At 35.8% G+C, this 27190-nt stretch overlaps 2 protein-coding genes across 3 annotated transcripts in view; both read right to left on the reverse strand.

Annotated features, from left to right (window-relative positions):
* The window catches only part of sncaip (synuclein, alpha interacting protein), a 52568-nt gene that overhangs the window by 21279 nt on the left and 4099 nt on the right, over positions 1 to 27190 (reverse strand). For both annotated transcript variants that reach the window (XM_015336472.2, XM_015336480.2), the window contains exon 2: positions 7584 to 7692. In XM_015336472.2, coding sequence (XP_015191958.2) covers positions 7584 to 7640 — 57 coding nt within the window. In that variant the 5' untranslated portion in view covers positions 7641 to 7692. The remainder of the gene's footprint in view (positions 1 to 7583; positions 7693 to 27190) is intronic.
* ancv1r (ancient vomeronasal 1 receptor) lies at positions 10944 to 11918 on the reverse strand. The gene has a single exon (XM_015366470.1). The coding sequence runs from the start codon at positions 11916 to 11918 to the stop codon at positions 10944 to 10946; it is 975 nt and encodes a 324-aa protein (XP_015221956.1).

Consider the following 27190-nt stretch of genomic DNA (forward strand, 5'->3'; position numbering starts at 1 on the left):
GATTTATTTAAATATTATGACTGTGAAATCTACAAAAAATAAAAGTGAATAAGGTAATGCAACCCAGACAAAGCAATGAAATGTGTTGTACAAACTGTCATGGAGTCACAAAGTAATTTCACTCACAGAACATCATTTACATTTTTGTGTTTTAGTATATTTGGCAGTATTTGGCATGTACATACTTGATATTTTCTTATCTGTAACAATGAAATGCTTCTCAAATTCTTATTTTGACACATGAAGATCTTCTCCAATAAAGCAGAAATGGTTATACATGTCCTTGTTTCACTTAACTTGGAATAGTTCATCAAAATGCTATTAAGTACCAGTTTCTCTTGCCAATAGCAAGGGTTATGTTCCTGAAAACCCCACCAAGCGTGGTTAGTATCTGCATATATAGGGAAATAGGAGGTATGTTCCCTTGGTCCTTGTTACACTTATCAACGGCTAACATTGAAAACGTCTCCCTTAAAAGATACAAATGCAATAATGTGAATTATAATTCCACATATGAAAGCAATAAAATATAAGAAGTAGTCAAAGAGGGCAGCCCAGTAGTGCAAGGGGCATTCTGCCATATACCCAGTGTTTTTCAGGATAGGCTCTGGGCCACAGTGACCCTGAAATGGATAAGCGATTACTGAAACTGAGTGAATGATGTAGTAAAATAGAAATGTTATGTACCTTGAATCCTTCAGCCCTGAAACTTAAAAATGGAAAAGAACTGAACACCCTTAAGAGAAGACTGAAATCATGCTCATTTGAAAAATATGCAACTGAATGCCTAGCTAGGTAGAGAGACATGTGGTGCACAAGGGAGAGGTGTGCGAAAGAGACAAAACGACAACAAAGATCATCAGATGGTGGAGAAGCTATTCACTTTTCAGAAGTTTAAAAGTGTGGAAAGCATGCAAACCGTGATGAGCACATTCTGTGACGGGGAAACATGCAGCTGGCAAGAGAAAACTTTACTACAGTCGAAATCCTTACTTGAAAAAAAGAGACTGTCTACGCGAAGAGAACCAGTAACAGCTTAGGCACTGTATATTTAGGACAGCTTTCATTCCCTTTTGATAAATTCTAAAAGGGAAAGACCTAAGCCAAGACAAATACCAGCTCCAAGAAAATGGTTTGAACTTTTTAATTAGTTCCACAGAGTAAAGATTTCGTACAGCAGCAATACAAAGCAATATTGTTGCACAATGAAACTGAGCTGCTTAAAATTGTCTTGAAAAACACGTTACATCTCCATAAATCTGTTAATTTTCATAAATTAGCATTTAATTTTGAGTTTTCTAGTGCGCTTAGCACAATTTATTTTGATCACACTTATGTCTTGGCACTCTAATACAAACAGTAATCAAGCTGCTTGTAATTTAAATCTTCTTTTGGACTATTCTTTTTATACCTCTTGCTCATACCCTTTTTGTAAAATTGTATGAGGGTCAGCCAAGGTCTGAAACATGAGTTAACTGAGACTTCATATTCATTTCAATCCCAAAAGAATTACTTCAACACACTGCAGGGGTTACACAAGTTTTAAAAGTGGTTTGCAAAAGCATTCAATACCCTGCAAAGTTTCCACATTTTGTTGCTTTCTGAGCTTGCAATCATGACACTTTCAAATAGGATTTACGATTTAGAATTTTTTAACATCTATTTTTTTAAAACAGAAGATTCTCCAGGATGTAACCCTTTTGACACAGCATCCTAAAGTCAGTTCAGGTACAAAAGAATAGTACTGTATGAATGCTGACAAACTTGTCTCTGTCTGTATGTAATCAATTGGTTTAACTTGACTTTTGAGTAAAGGCAGCTGTCTCTGTACGTTCCCTCAAATAAATTCATTTCAAGCCACAACTCACAAAGTGATGCATTAAATCAACCTCGAAGACCAAGGAGCTTTTGAAATAAACCAGGGAGAGAGTGATACAGAGGCACAGATCAAAACATGATTATTTCTTTGAGTACAGTGAAGACAGTTATTAAGAAGTGGAATGTGAAATATCATATCACACAGACGCTACTTAGATCAGGCTGCTCTTTAAAACAGAGCACCCAGACAAGCGAAACCCGTTATGGATGCCACTGTGAAGCCAACAGATAAGCACCGTTCTATATATGAGATGGGAGTTACTGTTCATTCATCAACAACAGTCTAGCCCCAGCATAATGCTGGCTTCTATAGGTGAGTGGCAAGAAAAAAAAAGATTCCTCTTAAGTCTTGTATGAGATATTTGGCTGACACGCAGAGATGATTTTATAGTTAGCAAAGCGTTTTACTGTATCTAGCAAAAGCCCAACACAGCACATCACCCAGGAAGGACCATCCAAACTGTCAAGCAAAATAGTGGCAGCATCATATTATGGGATGCTTCTCATTAGCTGGGAATGAGAAACTTGTCAGGATTGATGAAAGTGGATGGTGCCAAGTACTGGCAAATCCTAGAAAAAAATCCTTCTTGAGTCACTCAAGAATCTAAACCACCTAAAATCTATATATTTCATCAGGACAATTAACTGAAGCACAAAGCCATTCTGAAAAAGATGTCCTTGAGTGGCTCAGTCAAAGTGCTGACTTGAATCAGATAGAAAATGTACAGTGACACTAGAAAGTCTATTTCCTATCCCCAGCAAACATGTCAGAACTAGAGCAATTTTGCAAAGAAGAATGGAGAATTATGCCATCTCACTGTGCATCTTACTGAATTAAATAGATGAATACATCTGCAATCAGTAAATTTCATTTTGTTCACTTTGTATATTTTCTTTGTACAGTTCTTGACACTCAACGTCTTGTAGATATAACCGTGATTAGTTTAATCATTACACTTTAGAATATGAAACACAAGAAAGATCACAGGTCCTCACCACACATTTCATAAAATAAGTTAATACTTTATATACATAACTAACATACTGTAAAAATTAAGTATCTTATTCTCTGCTGCAGTTATAAAAGATGTTGGAGTTATTAACCATTGGAGTCTTGTTACATAATAAAAGCCTCTTATTCTCAGCAGGCACCTTGTTCTCTCTTGAGTTGTAAAATGGAAAGGAGTAGCTGCTGCATTCCTCAGCACACATGGTCCTTGATTTGATTTGAAAGGACAAACATCTGAGTTTCTTTGGGTAGGAAAAAGGCAAATTATAAATGTCCATGTTCTTCCATTTAATTAGACTGTTTCTTTATTTACTTGTAGTTTAATCCATTTGAAACGTCATGAGTTTAGCGTCACGCCCGGGCCGACGGCAGCTCACAGCCCTCGGTTTCCCTGGGAGACCGTAACATTCCCATGAGCAATCACAGTCCTCCTGTGGCTCTCAGGACCTTCTTTTGGTCCGACCTTCCCCCTACCCATCAGGCACCCAATCGTCTGATTACTCATTCCATCACGGTCCCCTGTATATTCCTGGAACGCCTTTGAGGAAGGTCTCCATCGTGGAGCTACTGTACCAGTGGTAGTACAGCTCTCTAGACAACTGCACTGGATGTACAGTACTAGCAAACTCAACTAGGATAGTCAATCTCAGATCCTGCCTGTGTCCCGGTGGCATCCTGTGCAGCCACATCAGCCTGATACCAGTTTTCAGACCTTCTCCTTTTCTGACCACTGTGACTCAAACAGCTGTATTGGCCTGTTAGTCAGCATTTCTTCTCCTCGCCACCTCCTCGGCTGCCTTCGGTGAGCTTCGGCCCCTCTGCCTTTGGGCACCTTCAAAGACCCACAGAACTACCCCAGCCCTAACACTTGGGTTTCAACCTGCAAAACCACGCCTGTTCCTTTTGTGCACAGCTGCACCGTAACATTTAGAAACTGTCTAAAGTCGTATGTGAAATGTGAAACAGGCAAACCTTGTTGCTACTATAAAGCCTAGGAATTCTAATTTTCTATCCCATTGTGCAGCTGAAGTGATGATGTCCAAGAACTGACTTGTTTATTACCCCGAAGAAAACTCTAGTATTCCAGCCATGTCCAAAAAAGAATAATCAGCTTCAATACATTTGTTTGAAGTGCAACCAAGATGTGTTACTGGAATTCTTTTCACTGATATTTATTCCTGTGGTGATGAGGAGTTTAAGGTGAAACAAAACTAAATCCAGATTATCAAAATATGCCATCAAACAGAGAGTATTAAGTACTTAAAGTAATAGTTTAAACCAGATGTGAAGTGCATAAATTCTAACCATTCATAAACATACATGTGGCATGCAATCACAATCCACTGTAATACAGGCAGTTATATGAGCTTGGCAGTTAAATATTTTAGTGAACTTCAGATCATGCTAATTTATAATCTGGAAAGTGTCCCATTGCAGTTGATTCTGTGCTGGTTACAGTAGCTGCAATGTGAAGGCTGTCAAAAATCATATTACAGGCAAATATTCATGTCTACATGTACAGTATATCAATAACTATATTACAAATTCTCATTTTACTCTTGGATAATGAGCTAACCATTACCATAAAGGTCAGTTTTACTAATAATTTTACTAATAATAATGTTTCGCTTTATGATATCTGTTGGAAAAAGGAAAAAAAACAGATGTAGAAGGCCTATCATCCAAAGCAATAAACCAGAGCAAATCTATCCATTTTGTTGGTCAGGCCAGTTGTATGTTCAGGACAATACACTAGTTTTAGTCAGGGGTGCACCTCAGTGCGGAGCTTTGGTGGGAATGAATTAAGTGGGTTGATTAGATAAGTGGGTCTTTATTAGATAAATATATAAAATCAAGCATTTTCTTATCTTGAAAATCATATATATTTAGGCAGTGTGTCTGTTTTTGGCTACCATTATTCCTGTTTAGTTTGCTGCTCTAAACTGCAATGAAAATTGCAATGAGAGAGAAAAACGTGGAACAGAATCAGTGAACATAAATGTCTAATAACATTTTACATTTCTAATACAGTGTAATAGCAACAGATGGAACACGACAACTAAACGTGTATTTAGTTTTAAACTGCAAAAATACAAACTTTAAACTTTAATAAAATGCATCAAGTCAAACATGAGCACCAGTTCTTCTTCTCCCTCCTGTTTTTCCTTAAATATCACATTTGATGCTCTCTTCTCCTCCTTGTATGGCCATAAACCTACCAAAGCATTTTAAGACCCTCACCCCACCTTCAGTACATATTCCAGCCCATCTGTCATTTTACAGGCCAGCATCAGACCTCTCTTAAAATGCCCACCTTTGATCCCTTATCGCATTAGAACTATTGTACTCTCTAAGCCCTCTGATAGGCTGGAGGGCTGCTAGCCCTGCATTTTCCTCTTCAAGTTATCGCTGCTTGGCTCACTCCAGTCTGGCTTTTGTTTGGCAGTCTGGCACACACTCAACTACGTATGATCAGCATGTTTTCAGGTATCACTCGGTTAACTGACAAGGCTTGCTTTCTGCTTTGTATCCTCCAAGGCTCTGTCCTGGGTTCCCTATCCATTTTTATGCTGAAGATGCTCAGATCTCTTTTCCCCCCTATGATATTCAGGTCTCCTGTTATCTGCTTGTCGTGCAGTCTACTCCTCTCGGATGCAGTATCATCATTTAAAATTCAGCCTCTTAAAGCCTGATCTCCTTTTTCTCCCTCCTCTATGAACCTCTCTGCTTCTTTTGACTCCACAACCCTCTGCTCTTCCTCCTGCCAACCACCTCTGTGTCACTCTTGACAAGTGCCTTGCCTATACCCAGCACGCGTTTTCATTCACACCTGTATGCCTGTGCTGCTCTACTAAACCAACACTCGCAGAATCTGCCCCTTCCTTACCAACTACTAAACAGAACTTTAAGACCAAGCTCTGTTATGTCCCACCAAGATTGGCCAGCTTCCATGCCAGAACTAGCCACCCACTCCAACTCATCCAACATTTTCCTTCTTACCTTGTCTTTTCCTTTGATACTCTTACTATAGTCCCAACACTGGCTCCCTGTTGCCAGTCACATCTGATTCAAAACTCCTGTTCTCATCTACCACTGTTTCAGCCTACCTGCTTCTGCCTTAATTCCATCACATCTTACATCCCTGCTCAGTCCTTGTCCATTTTTCAGTGCCTACTCAAGACTGATCCTACTCAAGAGTGCACCTGTAATCTATCAGCTCTCTAAAAGTTATGTTCTTCACTCACTTTTAAGTAGTAGTGCACTAATATTCTCTACTTTCAAAGTAGTAAATTTGTTGTGTTTAATGCACCTATTAACAGAAAACATGGCATACAGTGCATACTGTATATTACGCTGTTTTAATTAGTTTTGTATGAACACTATCTGTATTCTATTTTAATTCTTACCAATCAATTCCCTTCACAATACTAACATTTCACTTCCACCTTGTGCTAACCTTGTTGTCATTTAGTTTATATAATTGTACTTAGGTGAGTGTCCCTAATCCTTACTTCATGTAACATACATGTACAGTGTATATACAGTTAGTTTCAAAATGAAATTAAACACACTGCTCCTGAAATAAAACCTAAATTCCCTGTTTATATTTTGATCTCCTGAAATATTTGAATTCTTGTTAATATTGACTAAGCCCATACATAACACTGACGTTAGGTTTTGATGTGTTTTGGGTTCTTAAAAGAGTCACCAAAGACTAATTATACAAAATGAAATAGCTGAATTCCTTTGGAGATGGGAGAGTCTCCTCAAAAGATGCAAAAATGGAAGCATTATAAAAAATGTACAGTACATTACAATCTGTTTTCTTCGGTGGTTACATAAATAACCTTATTTTTAAATATTGTAAAACCCAGAACACAGACACATCATACATAAGCCTTTATGTACAGAGAACAGGCCTCTTATCTACTGGTTGTCACCATAAGGAAACAATGCAGGAGCTGTATTTTTAATTAAATGCCCCATTTTGTGGTTTTAGGGAAGCTATTCCCAAAGCAATTTCCATCTGCAGGGAATAGGGTAGCTGTTTGTACCCATCTGTGGCAGGCCTCCTAATTGCATGCTTGACAATTGAGATGTAATAAGAACACTGCTCTTTGCTTCGTTACAGCTAATTAATCTTTCCAAAGCAGGGGTTATTTTTAATTTCTGAAACATAAGAAAGGTCACTGAACCATCTACACTGAACATGTGGTTAAAACTGGTGTGGATGGTGTGTTCTTGGGTATGTCATAAAAGTCAGCACACTGCAATCTGGTACTTCAGAAAGATACAGTAATACTAAATTGTGGGAATTGTTAAATACTGTATCTGTAGGATGAAAGTTCATAATGTTGTTTTCCCCATCGAAAACAAATTGCACTGCCTTTAAACTGTGACAGTTTTAAATATTTGAAGTATTTTAATATAAGGTTTTAGACTGCATGAAAACTGAACTCATATTTTAAAAAGAAATTAAAAACACATCTCTATTTTAACATATAAGACACATGTTATTTCATCTGATTCCACATTCACTTAGCTGGTATTGGTAGCTGGATGTAGAGTTAGTCCTTTGTTGTGGATAGCTAATTTAACAGTCCTCAGAAATTCACATCACTAATGGTAATCTTTTACATTCAAACAAGAACTTTTTTTGTACAGTACATTGTTTCACAGTAGCTTAGTTACTTACAGCTAGATCATCACTGAAATCAATTTCATCCAAATCCAAATATTCAGGGGCATCCATGGTTTCTCTGCAGAAACATCATGTGAAGTCAGACTCCTGGTACACCGTGGACCTGAGGATGAAAAGAATGTCATCTCAGTTGTTAAGAAAGTACACACATGTGTAAAGTTGATGTTTACAACTGTTTATAAAAGGTATGTATAGTATTCTGTGATGTTTACAGCAGTAAAATAAAAAATAAAAATAAAAGTAACAGTGACAAGCTACCCATGCTCCTTAAAACTACTAAAAAGAAAACACCAGCTTTTTGTACTACTTACGTACGTGGAATAAATGTGCTTTATTCAGATATACAGAAAGACTTATTTAATCTAAAAACATCAATACCTTTGAATTTTTGGTGTTTTATATTAAATGTAAAAAAGTAAATGTCAATTAAAAGAATCTCAAAGGAACATTAGGTCTCGCTCAGCTTGTATGGAAGTTATGAAACTTACGTTAGGTTAGACAATAATATAATTTTAAAGAATATCTAGAATAAAGAATACATTTTTAAAGGACAAAGGAATATATCGAATGTGCAAATACTGTATCTCCCTGCCACACTAGGAGAACACATTCCCTTAATCTCCTTACACCACATAATGCTTTTAGCTGTGCGGCTCGGTTCAGTGCAAACTTGAGGCAGTCCTTACAGTGCTGCTGCCCTCCTGTGTTCCAGGAAGACCCAGGAGTCCAGATGCCTGATTGATGTAGTCAGCCACCCCCTTTCCCTAGGGACCACTGCCTTGACATTCTGAAGTCAATGGTCAGATGTAAAGGCACACATGTCTTACATGAGGTACAGAACTTGCCAGGTTTTTTATCTGTTCTTGCATTCCCTCAGCCTCCAATATACGGTACACTCCCGGCGACTAAATATGTATTCTACTAGAATGTCTTTTTTTTCACTATTTCAACTGGTTTGGTTGGCAAATAAATCATCCCTTTCTTAATATTTGCTTTTGTAGAATTGTATGAAATGTGCTCCCTAAAACTGTGGTATCCCCTCCTTAATACCCTATTGCTTATTATAAATTACACTCTTCAGCTGCCTACATCTAATCATGTAGCAATCCGTTAATTATTACATGATTCAGATACATAACAGAGCTGAGAAAACTTATGGCCTAGTCATTTTTTGCTTTTTTCTGATGCCTATTTCTTTTTTTTAATTTATGTCAAAAAGGTTATTTAGTTGAGAGTTTTTAAAGTGAGAAAATGTGTAGACATGCTATTTGATTTATTCAATGCTTGATTTCTTAAAGTTCAATGCAAGATTATATAAACCAAGCTTTTAACTTTATTCTTCACAAATTGCTACCTGTGAATTGAAGCACCAAGAGTCTTGACTGATTTTCTTCTTTATCAAAGTCACTTGTGGATGAATTCTTTCACAGTTGTTTGTTTTGTTTTGTTTGAGCTGAGCATGCAACATACAGTACTTCAGGTTTTAAGCTTTATAGGTCATGAGAATGTATAGAGATATTTCACAATAGGAAAGTGTTTTGCAATATTACACCAGGAGGTAAAAAAAAACAAGATCTTACTTTGTAATGAGTTATTAACCCTTAACCTGTTAAGAGTAAAGAATGTACTAAGCTTGATTTTTCCTTCACTGTGTTTTCCTGCTGTACATTTACCTTGTACTGTATGTAAAACATTCTGAGGTGTTGCTCACCAAGAAAAGGCAGTCCATAAACTGAAAATTTTTTTTATTGGAAAAAATGAAGGCAAAATTACAAATGAGATTAATTTATCCAAAAATACAGACTTGAAAACCTCACAATCTTTAACACAATCCCTTTTTACGTTTTTACTTAAAAATAGTTAATTGACTAATTAATGTAATTAGTTTTGTAAAAGCAAAGTATTATTAAACACAATCTTTATATTTTCTAAGAATCTTATGTGCAAACAAATCTAATTTATTACCTTTAAATGAAATAATAAGATCTGGAATTGGTCAAAACTTGGAATTATTTTGAAGATTAAGATAATTACAAAAAACACAAAACTGAAGATTATTTGTGGGACTTCAGTAAAACGTTCGATGTACATTACAGAAACTTTAACATAAGTTTGTTATTTAACATAAAATATTGCACAAGAATTGATTACTAATAGCTGGCGAGTAAAGAATTATTAATAAAATAAAGCATTTATTGATAAAATATATACACAAATATAAATTCTGTTAAGTTCTGAGCTGGGATGGATGAATGTTTTTTTTTACACATAAAAAACACATTTCGCAAACTGGTTGAATATAAAACTTTAAAGATAAAACCCACGCATCACAGTAATACAACACATTTTCACAGACTGTATAGGGCATTTGTGATAAGAAAAATAGGCTGCGCAAAAGGGTTTCAGACAACATAGGTACTGAAGTTACAAGGGCACTGCAGTTTTAAGTAAGGGTAAGCCACTTGGTCAGCTATCAAGATAAAGAATGAGTTACAGTAATAATTTCTTAATATAGAACAGATCTACTGTATTACTGACATACAATGTGAAAGCTACTCTGTAAAAGCTCAAAATGTATGAAACTGACTGGAATATGACCAAGGACAAAAACCTTTTACAGGTTAATTTGTTAAAGACTTAATTGAAAATATTATAGTAAAGAGCACAACAGAAACCTAATATGTAAAAGTGTCTTAGGGATTACCGTTTAAAAAATAATTAAAAGAATCAAAGTATGACATAAACAGTTGTTCTCACTGAAGATCCCTGAAAATAAAATGAACATACCCTACGACATATGTGTCTTCATGGTGTATTATTCAAAAGTACTGAAATAAGAAATTCTCCTGAAAATGACTTAATGAAATATATCGAGCACCTATGCGGGTTATGTTTAAGCTTCATGTGCCAGAAGCAGAATATTCTTCTCTACTTGTATTTGCTGCCTAAATAAGTAAATATGTACTCTTATTTTCCATTGTCTTTCTCTTTATTGAGAGCCGAGTCTGAGACATTGCTTGCATATTGTCTATTTCAAAATGTGTCCCTGTAATTTGGAACACTGATCCAATTAAACAGTGTCTGCAATCCAGGACAGTACCTTTTACTCTTCGAAAGGATCTATAATCAATTATTTTTATTGTTAAACAAAAACAAAAGAAGTGACATGCTTGTCTGCAAAATGCCTCTTTGAAAGCACACTTCTCATCCTGCTGATGAACACATAATCTTCCTTGTCCCATACTGTTTCCATCATGTTGGCACTGATATACAGTATGTACTGTATGTGTCCAGAACAGGTACTGATTTCTGTTATAGAGCAGCAGCACAAATCATATTTATTCATCACCCTGCTCACTCTGCGTATGGTGACCTGAGTACAGTGGCTAGTTGTTCCTTTGCCTTGTTCAATTTTAAAAAACATAACGGTCTCAGAACAGTCCTCGTTTTGTAGCTCATAGCAATGAAAATGAAAGGACTGAGAGCAGAATAGGCAGAAGACAGTATGGCAAGCAGCACTGGAAAAAAATAATAAGAACCCAACTTGTCTAGGAACTGCAGCAGAGTATAATGGGAAACCCACAGACCACACACAAGAAACATCAGAGGCAAAACAAGTTTGGAAGCCATGAAAACCTCACTCTCTGATTTGTCTTCACCAATCCAGATGTCTCCATAACTTGCAACACGATATTCTCTCAAAAGCAACACAATCCGCACGCAAACAAGGAACAAAACCGTCAGTGGCAACACATCTACGACAGTTAAAACAACCACACCATACAGGAGCTGTACCTCAGAGTTAGAATATTTCACTTGACATGCAACGTGAGTCCAGTTTCTGTTATCAGTCACATTGTGTAAACTCTCTCCTTTCTCAACAAAGAATAAGAGAGGGCAGCTTACTCCAACTGCAGTGGCCCACAGCACTGCCATAACAAAGCAAAGCACTGCGTTCCTGTTCACACTGGGTGTTGCAGTTAAAGGATGAACGACCCGGTTGAGCCTGATAACATAGAACAATGCCACAAAGAGAGTAAACCAGATGGCAAGCATGTCGGTGAAGGTAGAGGTGAATGTGATAATCTTGCAGCCAGCTGTATTGAATATCTCCACATTTCCGGCAATGGAAACAATGCTTAGCAAGTTCACAACCAAGATCCTGGTCAAGTGAATGAGAGCGGTGTTCAGGAGCAGCATGCATGACGTTCTCTGTCGCTGGGCTAAGTATTTCCATGTACCAAGAAGCAGGATTGAGTTACCCACAAAGCCAATCAAGCCTAGGACAAGGTAAGCAATCCATTCTGTATCACTTGATAAAATTGGCATCCTATTAAAATAATTCATGCTTTTCGGCATGGGAAATTAAATATATGCATTGCATATATATACATAAGCACTTTAAGTTACATATACTGAACATTCATATGTTCTCAAGCAACGCACTTCATCTCGTCATACCACATGAATAAATCCTCTGCTAGTTCCCTGTGTTGTTTTGCTAGAAGCGTTCCTGGTAAAAAAAAACAAATCTGAACAGTAAACAATTAAAACCCCTCCTGCTCCAATGAACACTAGAGCGTAAATCTCAGGAGTCATTAATCAAAAGCAAAGTCATTAAGAACCACTTTATTACACATTAGAACACAGAGGATTTTAGAAGATTCCTGGTACAAAAAGGTTTTCTTCAGCATGTGACATATTATATCTTACACATTAGGACATAGTAATATTAATTTAAATTTAATTTATAGGTTCTTGTTATACGCAGAAGACAACGTCTCAGTGGATACTGAAAATGCCTTAGTTGCCAGCTCTACAAGACTTCAGCAAAGCATGAAAACAATAATCCTATTTTACATATCCGATTTAATCAAAGTATGTTTTGAAAAAGGATAACGACTAATATTGTAATGCAGCTTTTTGTAGTCAGACTTCAATCCAGTACAAAACTTGTGCAAAATAACATCTTATTTAAATAACCGTCTCATTTTAATATAACTTCAGATACTTAAATTACACAGAAAATGTTTGATTGCAAACAGGTCACTAACATCATTCATTAGATCATTAAACCACACTGCCAAAACATAACTAATAACGAGAACCAAGCTAAATAGTATATTTCCCTTGCTTAATTTGAAAGGGACATGGTGAACATTAACAACAATAACAGCAGAACTGATTTTGAAGAAGTATTATTTTTCTAGATTTCAAAATGGAAGTAGTTTACAATCCGTAGATGAGTATACTATACTGTAGCTTCATCCGCTGCTATACCATGAACTGTACAACATGCACACAAACAAAATGGTCTTGGAGGTACATGATCAGGTTTTACTGGATCATTCCAGATATGCAAAACTTAACCCCTATCTTGTTTTTTTTATTATACTGTATATTGAAAGAATTTATCTACATCTGATCTGAAATTAATACACAAATTCCACTGAAAAAGTTCATGAGGGATGATGGACCAGACACATAGAACACAGAACTACAACTTTACATGCTCTTGCAGGTGTTTTTGCTACCTGGTTTTATCAGTTTTCAGGTAAGCAATTCCCATTTATTGACAGCTTTCCACAACTTTAGGAATAGCTACACAACCATAAACTCAAGAGCTCCACAAACAAGCTCAGGATATTATTAAAATGTAGCTGTAACAGCACATGACGTGTTTTGACCAAAAGAGAATGAGCTCTTTTCATATAAAATAGTTATTGTAATATCCAAATTGATTCTTTAACATTGTAAGTGAACTTCTACTGCCCTGTTATAAGACCCTGTCTTTATTTAATGTGGAAATGTGATGGTTGGTGTATTAAAAAACGTTTTTATTGCCTGACCTGTCACACTCCTGGAAACAGTCATCAGAAGGACAGCAGTATATCAACGGGTAATATAACAGAGAATGAAAACGGAATATTTTCATGGCTGGATCCTTTTGGAATTTGTCCATTGCTTCATGTTTGCGATATTTCCGTTATAAATATAACTTATTTTGTAGTTTAAATTAATCAAAGTATATATTTCACTATATACTCTCTAGGTGATTAATATATATATATGTTATACATAAACAATTACGATTTAATTTAAATCAGTTGATCTCTAGCAGCCGTTTGTATGGAACCAGTGAATGAAAGAGATTTTGCAATCATTTTACTTCCACTGCTGCATAAATGAATCACCAAGTAACTGAAACTTTATATTCAATCTTTGAAGTTAATAGGTTCAATATAATTATATATTTTGATTTTTTTTGTTTGGTTTCTAACCACAAAATGGCAGATAGCATTGGAAATACGGTGCAATTAAATTTACAAAAAAGGTAATGAACTTCAAAAAGGTTTCTGTACTGTAAGCTTTTATGTTTCATTTTATTTTCTAACAAAATTGGCTTCCTTTGAAAGCTGACCCTTTCATTTTTCTGCTGTCTAAAAATACCATCACCCTAAACAGACCGCAAGTGGCAAAGTCAGAAAGCAGACATCCCTAAAACAGCTACAGTATTTAAGTATTTGCCGTTATTTGGAATACAGCCATATACAGTGCAGTCCATTCGTATTTGGGCAGTGACAATTTGTGCTGTTTTGGCTCTGTACTCCAGCACATTGGATTTGAAATAAACAATGGCTATGAGGTTAAAGTGCAGAATGTCAGCTTTAATTCGAGGGTATTTATGCCTATATTAGGTAAACCATATGGGAATCACAACCCTTTTTATCCCCCCATTTCATGGGACCAGGTCATTGTCCTGCTGCGAGGTGAAGTGCCAATGCGTTTTGAAGCATTTGGTTGGATCTGAGCAGATAAGATGCTAGATTTCAATGTGCTGGAATACAGAGCCAAAACAACAAAAATTTTGTCACTCTCCAAATACTTACGGACTACACTGTATAGAATAAGATTACAAATGGCAGGAGCTCAATTTGCTTCTTAGGCTGCTGGTAGTATAATGCATTATATCAGAAAATATCATCAAAGCACCTATCAACACTGTCATGATGATATATTATTTTATTACTACTATTAATTTACTTAACAGATACACTTATCCAGGTCAACCTACAATATGGACAAATAATTTTAGATACACAGACAAATAGTGCAGGTAAAAAGGGAAAAAAATAAAACAACAAAATGTTAACACAAAGTATTTTCCAGAGTCAACAATGTGACTAAGAAGCATGCAGGGAAGCAATTAAAAAGGCAAACAAAATGTTAGACTAGTTTACCAACTATACCAGGACCTATAGTAGATTACTGATAAAATGAGGAAGAGCAGTGGTCCTAATACAGATCCCTGTGGCACTCCACTAAATGTAACATCCCAGTTGGAGTATTCAACGTCTTATCTGAACTCTCCTTCTTCTACTCTTTAATCATTTCAAATCAGCACATTACCTTGAAAGCCCAGTATCTGCAATTTGAAAATCTATCTTTTATGAGGATCTTTAAAAGATTTGGAAAAACAAAATACACCAAGTATGCACATCAGAGAGAACAGTCCTAACAAATCCTACTTTAGGTTATAAAATATCATAGCACTAACATTTTATGATGAGTTAAAAAAAGAGAAATAGTGTGCTTATAACAATATGGTATTCAGACAAGAAAATATATCATATACAGTATATGTATTAATAATGTGACAGGTGAACAAAAAATTATCACTCTCATTCAGTCAGACCATGGGAATTAGTTATCAGTCATATGTATTTCTACCCAATGTATAAAGTGCTCCTAGTCTGTTAACTAACCCTCTGAAATAAACATGGGTTTCGGACAGAGACAAAGACAGGCTGGCTCTCATGTACTGTATCATGTGGGAGTAATCAATACTACTAGCTGATGTAACTGTGAGAAATGGATACAGAAGAGGTGACTTAAGGAGTGGGGTAGATGCTACTTTAAAGGGAATTCCAATAATTTGCCCCCTTACACATGCTTTAAAGTGCTAAATGTCACTTAAAACAACAGAAACCTACTATTAACGTGTTAGCTGCAAATCAAGATAGGCTGTATTTCATAATGTTACATCAGTTTAAATTCACATGTTGTTGCTCCCACTGGTAATGAGAAAACCGTCTTTAATCAAATCCCAGTACATTTCACAGGCTATATCAATATATGATAATACTAATTTCAGTTCATCAAAACAGCATGCCTGACTGCAACTGATGCAGCCATCTAGAATGTGTATGAAATTTACGTCAGCAGAAAGCACACTGCAGTAAACTACAGTCCTGTCCAGCATGGTGCTTTCAGCGCTCAAAACAGATTGATAGGTGGCACTTGTGTTGCATGAGATGTTACTGAAAGTGTAGCTTCATTTAATCTCGTTTTTCTTAGTCAAATAATTATATTTCTTGAAAATACAACATATTTTACATGTTATGTAAACATATAAAATATATAACCTAGCTACATTTTTAAAATGTAACATGGAGCCTGGATTGAACCTTGATTTTTTAATGTGCCTGGTGTCCCGGTGTCATTCTCCAAAAACAAGGAGTTTCATGGAGTGCCCATAAACTAATCAGAACAACTGAAATTAATTCTATTGCAATTTGCTGAAATATGGTTGCGGTAACGTATGCACCGCTTGACAAATGTTAAGATTATTTTATTGACTGCAAAAGGCTCGCAAAACAGTGATGCAAAGAATGGCATCTAGATGAAGGCAGCCTGCAATAATGGTGACAGTAATACTGTAGTTGATGTACAGTATGAAAAGACATAAACATGGTTGCAAATTTATTGAATTCTATTTAAATATTATATTAAAATGTCTTGAGCGGTGCTTACAGTACCTCAAGAATGTAATGTACATAACGAGCATTAACATGTTTATATTCATGCACACATAATGGTGTCATATTAAAAAAATCGAATCTAATCTTATTGACTTTGGCAAAATGCCTTTTCAGTCAGTCATATTCCATCAATGGTTAGGGATGGAGGACACAAAATCACATTCCTCTGGGTACTCTACAATCCAATGGCACTGATAATTTGATTGGTTTCTGGGGAAACTGGCTCTGATGTGAGCGTGTGCATGTTAATGTCCGAGCATGAACCCTGTGATGGACTGGGGTCCCGTCCACCTTGGGCCCAGTGCTTCTGGGATAGGTTCCAGCGCCCCCTGTGACCCTGTACTGGATAAAGTGGTTAGGAAAGAGACGGACATTAACATGTACTTGTTTATAACAAAACCTTCCATACGGAAACCTGGAATAGTAGCCATAAGAGAATAATACTTTTTACTTCTATTTTTATGTCAACTTTTTAAAATAAATTCAAAGATTTCAAAGCTTTCCATATTATAAATGAACTGCCTAATACATACTTCAGCCTAATCCCAAAACAGGACATTCTTTGAACTAGATAAAGTCCTCTTAAGTAACTGATTCCAGGGCTAGTAACAAGCCTATACATTTCTGGTGGTCTGCGAATGTCTTCAATATAATACCAAGTCTGTTGTTGCCTTAGACACTTTCTTTTGAATACATAACTCTGTTCCATGGCTCCTTTTACAGTTAATCCCATTTACATTTGTCCTTGCTTAATACCCCTTTCAAAACAAGAGATGCAGCTAATGAATTTAGGGGCAAATCCCCTTAAAGAATTAGCATTTCTAGAGAGCTGTACTTTGTATTCACATGTGCTTCTTGGACGCTAACTAAATTAACCCTTAATGAAACACACTTCCAGTCTCTGGTATCCTGTGTTAATAATATAAACAAATATTTATTTAAATGAATATTTAAGCAGCTACAGTAGTTTCAAAATCATGGTTCTGTGTATCAGACCCGAGGAATAAACAACCCCTAGACAGTGCTTGCAAAAATGAAACCTAATGTTTTTCCTCTTTCTTTTTTATGGCGACAAATCTGCTACATTTGCACTCCCAATTATGCTTATTCATTCCAGCTTTACGAATCCATGTCCTACATTTTGCATGAAAAAATAGATTTAAATGTAATTTCACAACCAAATAGTATTTTCTGCTCTGGTTTCCTCCCACAATCCAAAGACATACTGTACTGGTAGGTTTATTGGCTTCTGGAAACCCAGCCGTGATGACAGTGTGTGTCTGTTTTTGTGTCTGTGAGCCCTGCAATGGACTGGCACCCTGTCCAGGGTGTACCCTGCCTTGCACCCGTTTCTTGCCGGGATAGGCTCCGGCTCCCTTACGACCCAGAACTGAAAGAAGCAGTTAGAAATGGCTGGATGGATTATATTTTTGTGATATATCAATAGCAATATATATATTATTTTTTTGTCAATTATTTAATATGTAACATGATTGTAAAAATGTGGTTAAAAAACGCCTAGCCTAATTAATTAATTAGGTCCTGACCAAAAACTTCAAGGTGTTATTTTGATCTCTATAATTATATTGATCTAAAGACAAGGCTTCATATTTAGTTTTAATGAACTTGATACCTTACAGTTGATTCACTTGTGCTTGCTTACAACACTTGATCGTGGTGTCATTACTGACATCATAAGGCTTCAGAATAAAAACCAGGTTAGTTAGCTGATCACTGCTAAATATCACAGTGCTTTAAAGGACCTGGATATTTTATCATTCAAATTTTAATTATCGTTAATTTACAAAATACTATACTATTTTTAAATAATATTACTAGTATGGCTACACAACTTCTAAATAAGAATTTGATCACATACTGTATATGTAATAGTATGTGCACTGGAAATCTGAAAAAATGTTTACAATTATTGTGTGTTATACTGTAAACCTTTGTCGACACAATTTCCTTTCTTCCTATTACAATATGTCCATCTACAAACAATAGCACTGGTGTCATCTATCACCACTGCTACCTTACCAGAGAAAATGTTTTACTCTAAATTAATTCTCAGCAGCAGTATTTTTGGAATAGGAGATGAAGATTTCCTAGCTCTGTGAAAGCATTTATGAAGCTGCTCTCAGGTCAAATATCTACACAGAGTAACAAAAGAAAGTCACATATTTTTTTATAATTTGTCCATTTCTCTGCTGTTTCCTGACCATATTTTTTAAATGCATTAAAACAAACAGCATTTTACATGAAGTGCATCAAACTTAACAATACAGTAGAATACGTTATAATAATAACTGAAATACATCTAAACATTGAAACTTATTTTTCTAGATATTAAAATGCAACTTTAAATGCACATTTGTTTAGAATTATACATGAAATTGGAAATGTGTAGAACATTAGAATGTACTGTATTAAATATGATTTATGCAATACAAATTTTTCATTACATTATGAGTCTAAGTCTTCAATTGTGTGCTAAGTGCAAAGGAAGTTACTTAAGAAAACACAGTTTTTAGTAATTTCCTAAAATTCAATATCATTAAAATAAAATAATTCATCATTAAATTTGGAATACTTCATTTGGAATTTCACATCACAACCAACTCTGATGAACCAAAGCAAACTCAACTGCATGACAGAAATTAATAGGTACACTCATCTACTTTGTTGTCTTATGGTCACTGAAAACGATGCAGTATATCATTTTACATTACTTAACATTATTCTTAAATCTAAAACAAATCTATATTTTATGTTGACTCCTAGACCTTTAATTTGATTCTGAATAAACACAAAACATTACAAAGAGCAGAAATCTACACCACATAAATATGGATTCACAGACTTTGGGGAAACTCTGAGTGAAGTGTTTGATCATCAGTGTGAAAATGTGTGGTACTCTTAGCTCCTTCAACTACTTGTGCTGCAGACACAAGCCTGTTCTTTAAGTTATAAATTGTGGTGAAAAAAGCCAAAACTTTCATTTTTATGATGATTAATCTTTAGATGCTTGTATGTCAGCAAAGCAACTAAACAAGATCCTGTTTCTGTAGCAACTGGTTCTTGCGGTAATATTTTATATTGACCTGACAATTCTGAAAATTTTAAAGGTTTATCGTATTTTGACATTAGGAGATGGAGACATTCAAGATGCTGTCAGAAAGTGTAAATAAAAATGTTTTCATTATACAAACATCATTATCCAAATAGGAATTCTCTTATGATTATGCAAAAAAAAAGTTCCAATAAGAAAATTTAGTTTCAGTAAACTAAAAAAAAAACTTTCCGATTTTGATACATGAGTTTTTTCACAAGCAGGTTTCTTAACGTCCATGGAATGGAGTGGCTTGGCAATTCAAGTCAGACAGTCTGAATAAATGTCATTATCACCCATTGGGATATAATACCCATACAGTAGTATTTCAGACTATTCCTTGCACTACTGAGAATTTAGCAACAGGTTAGCTTTACTATACTCTATTGTGGCATTTCTTTTCTTCTGGAATGTGACTGAAGAAAGGAAATATTGAATAGGTTTTGAAAGATTTCCCAAATTCTACTTTTTCTTACCTTACTAAAGTATTAACAGCTTACAATCACGTGCAATGGTCAGAGCCACAAAAATAAATATCACCCTGCATCTTTTAAATCATAGACAGCTACTTGTTTTCATTAAGAATTACTGAGATGAAACACTGTGAAGTGAATCCAGTATCACTTACATACTGATGCATCTTGTTAATAGCATTCCTGTTCCAATGAAGCCCCAGTTGTCTTGTGAAAAATGAGTAGCAGGCATGAGATCCTAAGTCCTTATCAGCCACTAACTCATGCTAACCTGCAAGTGACCTTAGACAAATACATAAATCAACCCTCTTGCTCTTCAAGTACTCAAATCTTCTCAGCCATTGCACTTACAAGAACCTTAAGTACACTCCAGAACAGGCTCTCACATACTGGGAAAACAACAGTTATCCCAACAGTTTAAACAATAAGAAGTTATTAAAAAAAGAAATAATGCAGAGAAAGGTTAGGTCAGGTATGAAACTGACTTCTGACTACTTCATTTTCACTGTAAAACCTTAAACCCTCTCACATCTGGTAACTATCTACCATAAACTTGAGCCAAGATATTAAGATCAGCCACCATTAATGTTGAGCTTTAAATGGTAGAAAAGTAAGAAATCCTTTTCCTTTCCTTTCTTTCATAATGCATTTGAGACTGAATTTAAGCACATTATAAACAGCTTCAGAGCCATGCAAATAAGCATGCAGCCCTACAAAAAGCAGAGCACCGTATTACCACGTTCTGCAGCAGCCAGATAATTCACCATAATCTGTGTGACTTCATTTTATTGTTGTATTAATGAAGATTAACCAAATTCACCTGCAAAGAAAATTAATATCTAAACCCTTTAGACTAAAGGAAAAAAATCAGGTTTTAAAAATGGGGCATTCTTCATTTATGATTAATCAAAACAGGACATCATTGGAAAGTGGTGACGCCAGGCAAGGCTGTAAAAGTAAATGGTCTTAACTGATTAACATACTGCACAAAGAATCCGTTCTGGCACAACAGAAACTGCTGGAGTGTGATTTACTGACCACATGTAAGCTTAATGAAACAAAATTAGTGTTCATTAAAATGAGTGTTTACTGAAAAATAAGCTGGTGAAAATGGTTTGGCAAGGGAAAGATCTTGGCTTGAAGAAGAAATTCTTGGTTTTCCACAGCAGACAAGTAAACAAAAATGTTAAGAACTTGGCTTTAGTATAAAGCTAGAAATATAGAATTATACATGAAATACTACATTCTGGTCATCATGTAAACACTGGTGTCACCACTACACAGGCAGGGGAGACAACTGTCTCGACTAAATGTATCTGATTGTGATGTTCGCATCACGAATAAGATTAAAACTATCTGCAACATAAGAACAATATTTTTAATTAATTTAACTTTTCAACTCAAAGAAAGAGCAGCAATCCTGGGACTATCGGTATGTACAATTATGGAAAACCCTTCACTCAGTAGATTAATACAGAAATTGCACTGCAATAACATCAAACGAGTACCCACTCAGCCTGTACATCAGGTAAATAAGACATCTGTTTTATGATGTCTATTCTGAATGTTCCCTACTTGAAGCTATAACTTTCAGTCTTTTGAAAATTTTTAACATCTATTAAATGAAGATTATTGGGTCATTAATGATACTGCATTAGGTCTTAAAGAGTACTTCAAAAACTCAACTGCCAGTTGTCTTGCCAAGACCCACATGAAGAGATTCTAATGAAAAACGTAATGAGCTAAGCAGCCAACGGCTACACATTCCTGGATGAGACCACTTCTTCTTGTATAAGGCTATTTTTTTTTTAGAGAAATGGAGAATGTTTTATAGATTTAAATTCAGATTTTGAAGCCAATTACTTGCTTCAGTGGTGAGCTGTTGGTGAGGTGATTGCTGTTCTACAATCACAGGACACATTGGGTCTGATCCTCTATAGATGCTAGTTGAGACTGCTGAAACAACTATGTTTACATTAAGCATTAAAGTGTTGTGATTGTACTAATACATTTTATTTGGACTTCAAATACAGATTTCCTTTCTCTTTTTGGATCATTCACAGTGTGGTTTTCACAGATATTTGCTTGAAATAATCAGTTTTCCTATTAATCCCAGTCAATTTATTCTGTTGATGTTTGAATGTCTGTACACTACATCCAGATTCTCAAGTAAAGTATTTTTAAACAGGGAGTACTAAGTAGGCATGGATTGGTTACACAGATACAATGGTTCTTTAATTTAGTAATTAACAGCATTTAATAATTTTAAAGGGAGTTAAAAAGTCACTCCCTCAATCTTGACAGATTCTAAAAAAAACGTTTTCACAAGAACATATAAACTGAAAAAAATGAGTATTTTCATAATATTATGATTCATGTTAGGGAGCTTTATTGCTCTCAGAAAGTTTTTCTGTGTAGTCATTTGTCAACTGTGAATACACATCATCTGCTGACACAGAGATAATCTTCCAAACCTGATTCATTAGGAATTTTTAGCATCATACACAGAAACAGAATTATGTTTGAATATACAATAAGGGGCATGAAACCAAAACTATCATTCTCATTAGTCAATCATAATAATATGCCTAATGTTACATCTTAGAATTACTGACTGGTTGGTAATTTGTTATATGATACTGTTTATTTTAAAATGCACAATGATGTATGCAGATTAAAAATCTAACATATCTGAAAACACACTGTTGTACAAAAGTCTCAGACATCATAGACACAACCACAATTTACAGGGGTATTCTGAGCTTAATCAATTTACTGAAAGTTTTCACTGGCGTTTCTACTGTGACGTCAACTTTCACTGTTATTACTGAAAGTTAGTTTGAGTGAGAAGAAACCAAACTTGTCATGCAGCCATTCAGTGTGCTCTAGATTTGTACTATAGATTGGAAGGTTGTGGTTTTTAATCCCAGGTGTGGTACTGCTGTTGTAACTTTGAATAAGGTACTATGCTTATTTTGATGCATGGCTGTGTACATGGGTATTAGTGGAGGAAAGTGACACTTAAAAAATGTCAGACAGATCATTTACTGTATGTTAAGCAAATCTTCAGAAATTGCGATTACAGCAAATCAAGGTAAATTATATATGAGCACAGTGTTGTAGTGGCTTATCCATCACAGTTAACAATAAAATATGTTACTTGTCATTAACTTCATTTGTTTCTCTCAAAATATTTTGTACTACAAAATACATAATACAAAATTAATTAATCTTAGCATGAAACAATATGGCTACAGACATATTCTGCAGACAGAGACCTATTCAAGGTATACAAAACTTGCATTACAGTATACGAAGAATAAAATGTCATAAAGTATTACTACACATTTTGTATGTCTGTGTTATTCTATCCTAAATATGTTCTTGAATTTATATTAAATGTTCTTTACATTTCAATAAAACTCCTTCCACAAGATTGAAATGTTGTTTAACAAACCAGCTAAACTTTTTACAATTGTACATCATATGTAATGCAACAGACTGTTTTATGGAACTACATGACTTTTACATCAGGATATGAACCCTGTGGTTTAATCAGAGGAGTAACTAAACCTACAGTATTATCATCTTAAAATGTGTGTACAGCGCAGACAAAAAGATAAAAAATACTGTGACACAGAACTGTAAAATGTGTTGGGTTAATCAAATTTAGATAAACATGAAAATCTATAGAAGAACAATATTTGAAAATGTCCTTTATTAAGATCATGTTCATGTGTTATTCAATTTCAATACAAGACAAACTGTATGACGTTTAGACTTACAGCCTTTAAATGTGTTTAGCTCTGTTGATGATAGTCTTACAATTCAAAAAACATCACAGGCAAAAAGCAGTCTTAAACCACATTTCATCTGAACCTGCAAATAATGCATGGATAAAATGTTAAAAACATAATTAAAAATAAAAGTTATGGATGAAATGTAAACATATTCCCTTTCCCCTAAATTAAATACTGTTACAGTATATTGTTAACTGTATAACAGTTGTAGTGATATGGTATAGTGAATCAAACTATATTTGAGAAAAAGAATTACAGAAACGATGAATAAAAATTCACCTGAATAAATGTGCAACACTTAATATTCAAACACATTAGATTTCAAAAATAGCTTTAAACTCAATTCTCACCTCCTTAACTTGTTCAGCTCTTTGTCTTTCCCCAGACAGATCCCTAGTAGTCACTTCTCGTGAGAACCAGCACTGACAGTACGAGCAAGACGGGCAATAATCAGTTACTGTAAATAAAACCTCCTTAAAAGTCATCATTAAAAGCTGTGTTCCTTCGTTATTATCTGCAGACAGAAAACCAGCTTCTTCTGCCAGAAGTCTACATGCTGTGCAGTAGATGAAATTATTTTTACAGTGCCAGTCCTATAACAATTTTGGTTCACCTCAAATATTTCTGCATGAACTCAGAACTCTGTAATGATCATCAAGATATAAATGTGAGAACAAAAGTACTTCCTACTCCATGCTAAAAGGTAATTTGAGAGGGAGTTTTAGCTACTTCCTAGCAACCGGAACAAACACAAGAGCATTTTCAAATCAGACAATGAGCATCTGTGTTAGCATCTAGCATGCTTAAAGAAAAGCAACCACTTGTTACAACTGTAGATATGAATCATTCCAAAACTAACAGGGCCTTTGAAGTGTGTGTCTTAAAAGTGCTCTACAAAGAACACATTTTTCAACTTCCAGAGCAAAAAAAGTAACTGCTGCTTCTTTGATAGAGGGGCAGCAAAGGGGGTAAAAAAGATTCACATTTGCCAGTTTGTGTAAGACAGAGACACAAGTGATTTTAAACAGCCACAAAAAGGCTGCAACCAAAGGAATGGACCTTAACATCAATCAGGTTTTGAAGGATAAATACACTTTCTGTGGCTGCATTTTGGAGTTCTCACCCATCAGACAATGAAAGTGCACTACTAGTACGTACTTCATGGTGTTTACTTAACATTACATAGGAGAGACAATAACAGAAGAAGAATATCTGCTTCCCCCTGGGTATCCTCCCAGCTGCTCACGCTTACTCCACTCCCTCTGTGAGCCTAATGCACAGCCCTCACCTTCCCAACCAGGAGCCAGAACCATTTTGTCTGTGGACCCAGTGGCCCAGGCACCGGAGACTCAATCCTTCTTCTTCAGTGCCCTGGATTCCTGCTTCCATTCGGCAGCTCATCTGCTCAACACCGGCTCTGCTCCACCTAATCTTCCTGCTCCTCCTCTTCCCTGCAAAAACTCTACCCTCGCCCCTTCTCTTCATACCTCGCCCACACCTCTGCCCTCTCTCTGGTTGTCTCGGAAATAGTTCGAAGACCAATTCGAATTATATAGAAGGTATAACTATACGCAGATACCTTCCTGCTCGCTGCAGATACTTTGCCCAGCTCCTGCTCCTTACCCCCTGCTTCCAGCTTGGGCCATTGTGAGACTGTGTTGATGGAATCAATATGGCCAGCAGCCATATTACCTTGCAACTCACAACTGGCAACCCACTGAAGCTGAGCTGGTGTGAACCTTGTCAGTACCTGGATGGGAAGAGGTATTAATGGGGCCAGCACAGTGCACTCACCCTGCAGTCCGTGTGGGTCCTAATGGCCCAGTACAGTGACAGGGGCACTATACTGTAAAAAGGTGCAGTCCTTCGGATGAGATGTAAAACCGAGGTCCTGTCTCTCTGTGGTCATTAGGGTGTTTCTAGAAATGAGATGGGGTGTAACCCTGGCATTCTGGTCAAATTTCCCATTGGCCCTTACCAATCATGGTTTCCTATTAATCCCCATCTATGAACTGGCTTTATCACTCTGCTCTCCTCCCCAATGATAGCTGATGTTTTGTGAGCGTTCTGGCGCACTATGGCTGCCGTCGCATCATCCAGGTGGATGTTGCACATTGGTGGTGGTGGAGGGGAGTCCCCATTACCTGTAAAGCGCTTTGAGTGGAGTGTCCAGAAAAGTGCTACTGTATATAAATGTAAGCATTTAATTATTTTTATTATTAACTCTTCTCCTGTTCATCAAGATGCCACTCTACCACTGATGCTTGCTATCCCTGCTCCCTTTCCCATTCTGCCCTTTGCTCACTTCTGAATTAGCTCACTAATGCACCTGTACACATTCTGGTTTAACACGCAGCATAATTGATCCCTCCATTTCATAACTTTCCTGCTCCCACGTTTTTCCAATGCACTATGCAACTATTGTCCATACTAGACCTATTTAAAGCAACAGGACAAAACATTTATCTTTTTTCACTTACAAGTTCCATTCAATGCTCCATTTCTCAGATTACTTTTTCTCACTGATGAGAACATTCTCACACATTGAGTGGAACAGAGAAATTTTGAAAAGAGAAGAAAGGAAACAACATTTTGGCTGTTGAAGCCAAAAAGTTGTGTTTCCTTTTTTTTAAAGCATGGAATAAACCTTAACTTGTTCCTAGTACAGGTTAGGTTTCATTTTGTACACCACTTACAAAAACAGTTTTAAAAAAATGTTACTATTGCAATAACAATACAACATCAGCACAAAATGCACCGCTACCATCCTGTAGGCTTATACTATACTTTGAAGCAACTTTTGTAGGATTTTGTAAATAAATGTAAATTAACCTTGTCCACTTCCATTTCTGCTAGATATTACCTGAATGTAATTCACATATGGGGTAGATTTATTATGCACATATATCATTGACTGTAGTTTTGTCTGATTAATATGAATTTGATTTTCTTCCTTATCACAATTTTAATTAAATCAGAAAACTCAGAATTAACAGTGGGATGCAAGTGGAAATTGAGTGGAAGCTCATTTAAAAACAAAGAACAGGTGTCACTACTTTATCCAGAGGATTGTGAGAGTACAGAACAAGCTATCCAGCCATGCTGTTGAAACAACACTCTGGCTTCTTACAAAAACAGGGCCAGATGAGATCATCAGATCAATTAGCTATTACAAAATGGGCTAGATGGATGAAATGGCCTTCTGTTGTTTGTAAACATTCCTATATTTGTATAATGAAAGATCAGAAAAGACATAATTTTCCACTTCCGTTCATTAATTAATTTTCCAATTTCCATTATGAAAGTTTTCATCTTCCACTGATAACCTGTCAAAATGCGGACATGACTGAAAGCTGATTCTCATCTTTTCAGATCGGCTCTTTAGATTATTATC

Source organism: Lepisosteus oculatus, chromosome 3 (genome assembly GCF_040954835.1).
Source record: "Lepisosteus oculatus isolate fLepOcu1 chromosome 3, fLepOcu1.hap2, whole genome shotgun sequence".
Taxonomy (NCBI): Eukaryota; Metazoa; Chordata; class Actinopteri; order Semionotiformes; family Lepisosteidae; genus Lepisosteus; species Lepisosteus oculatus.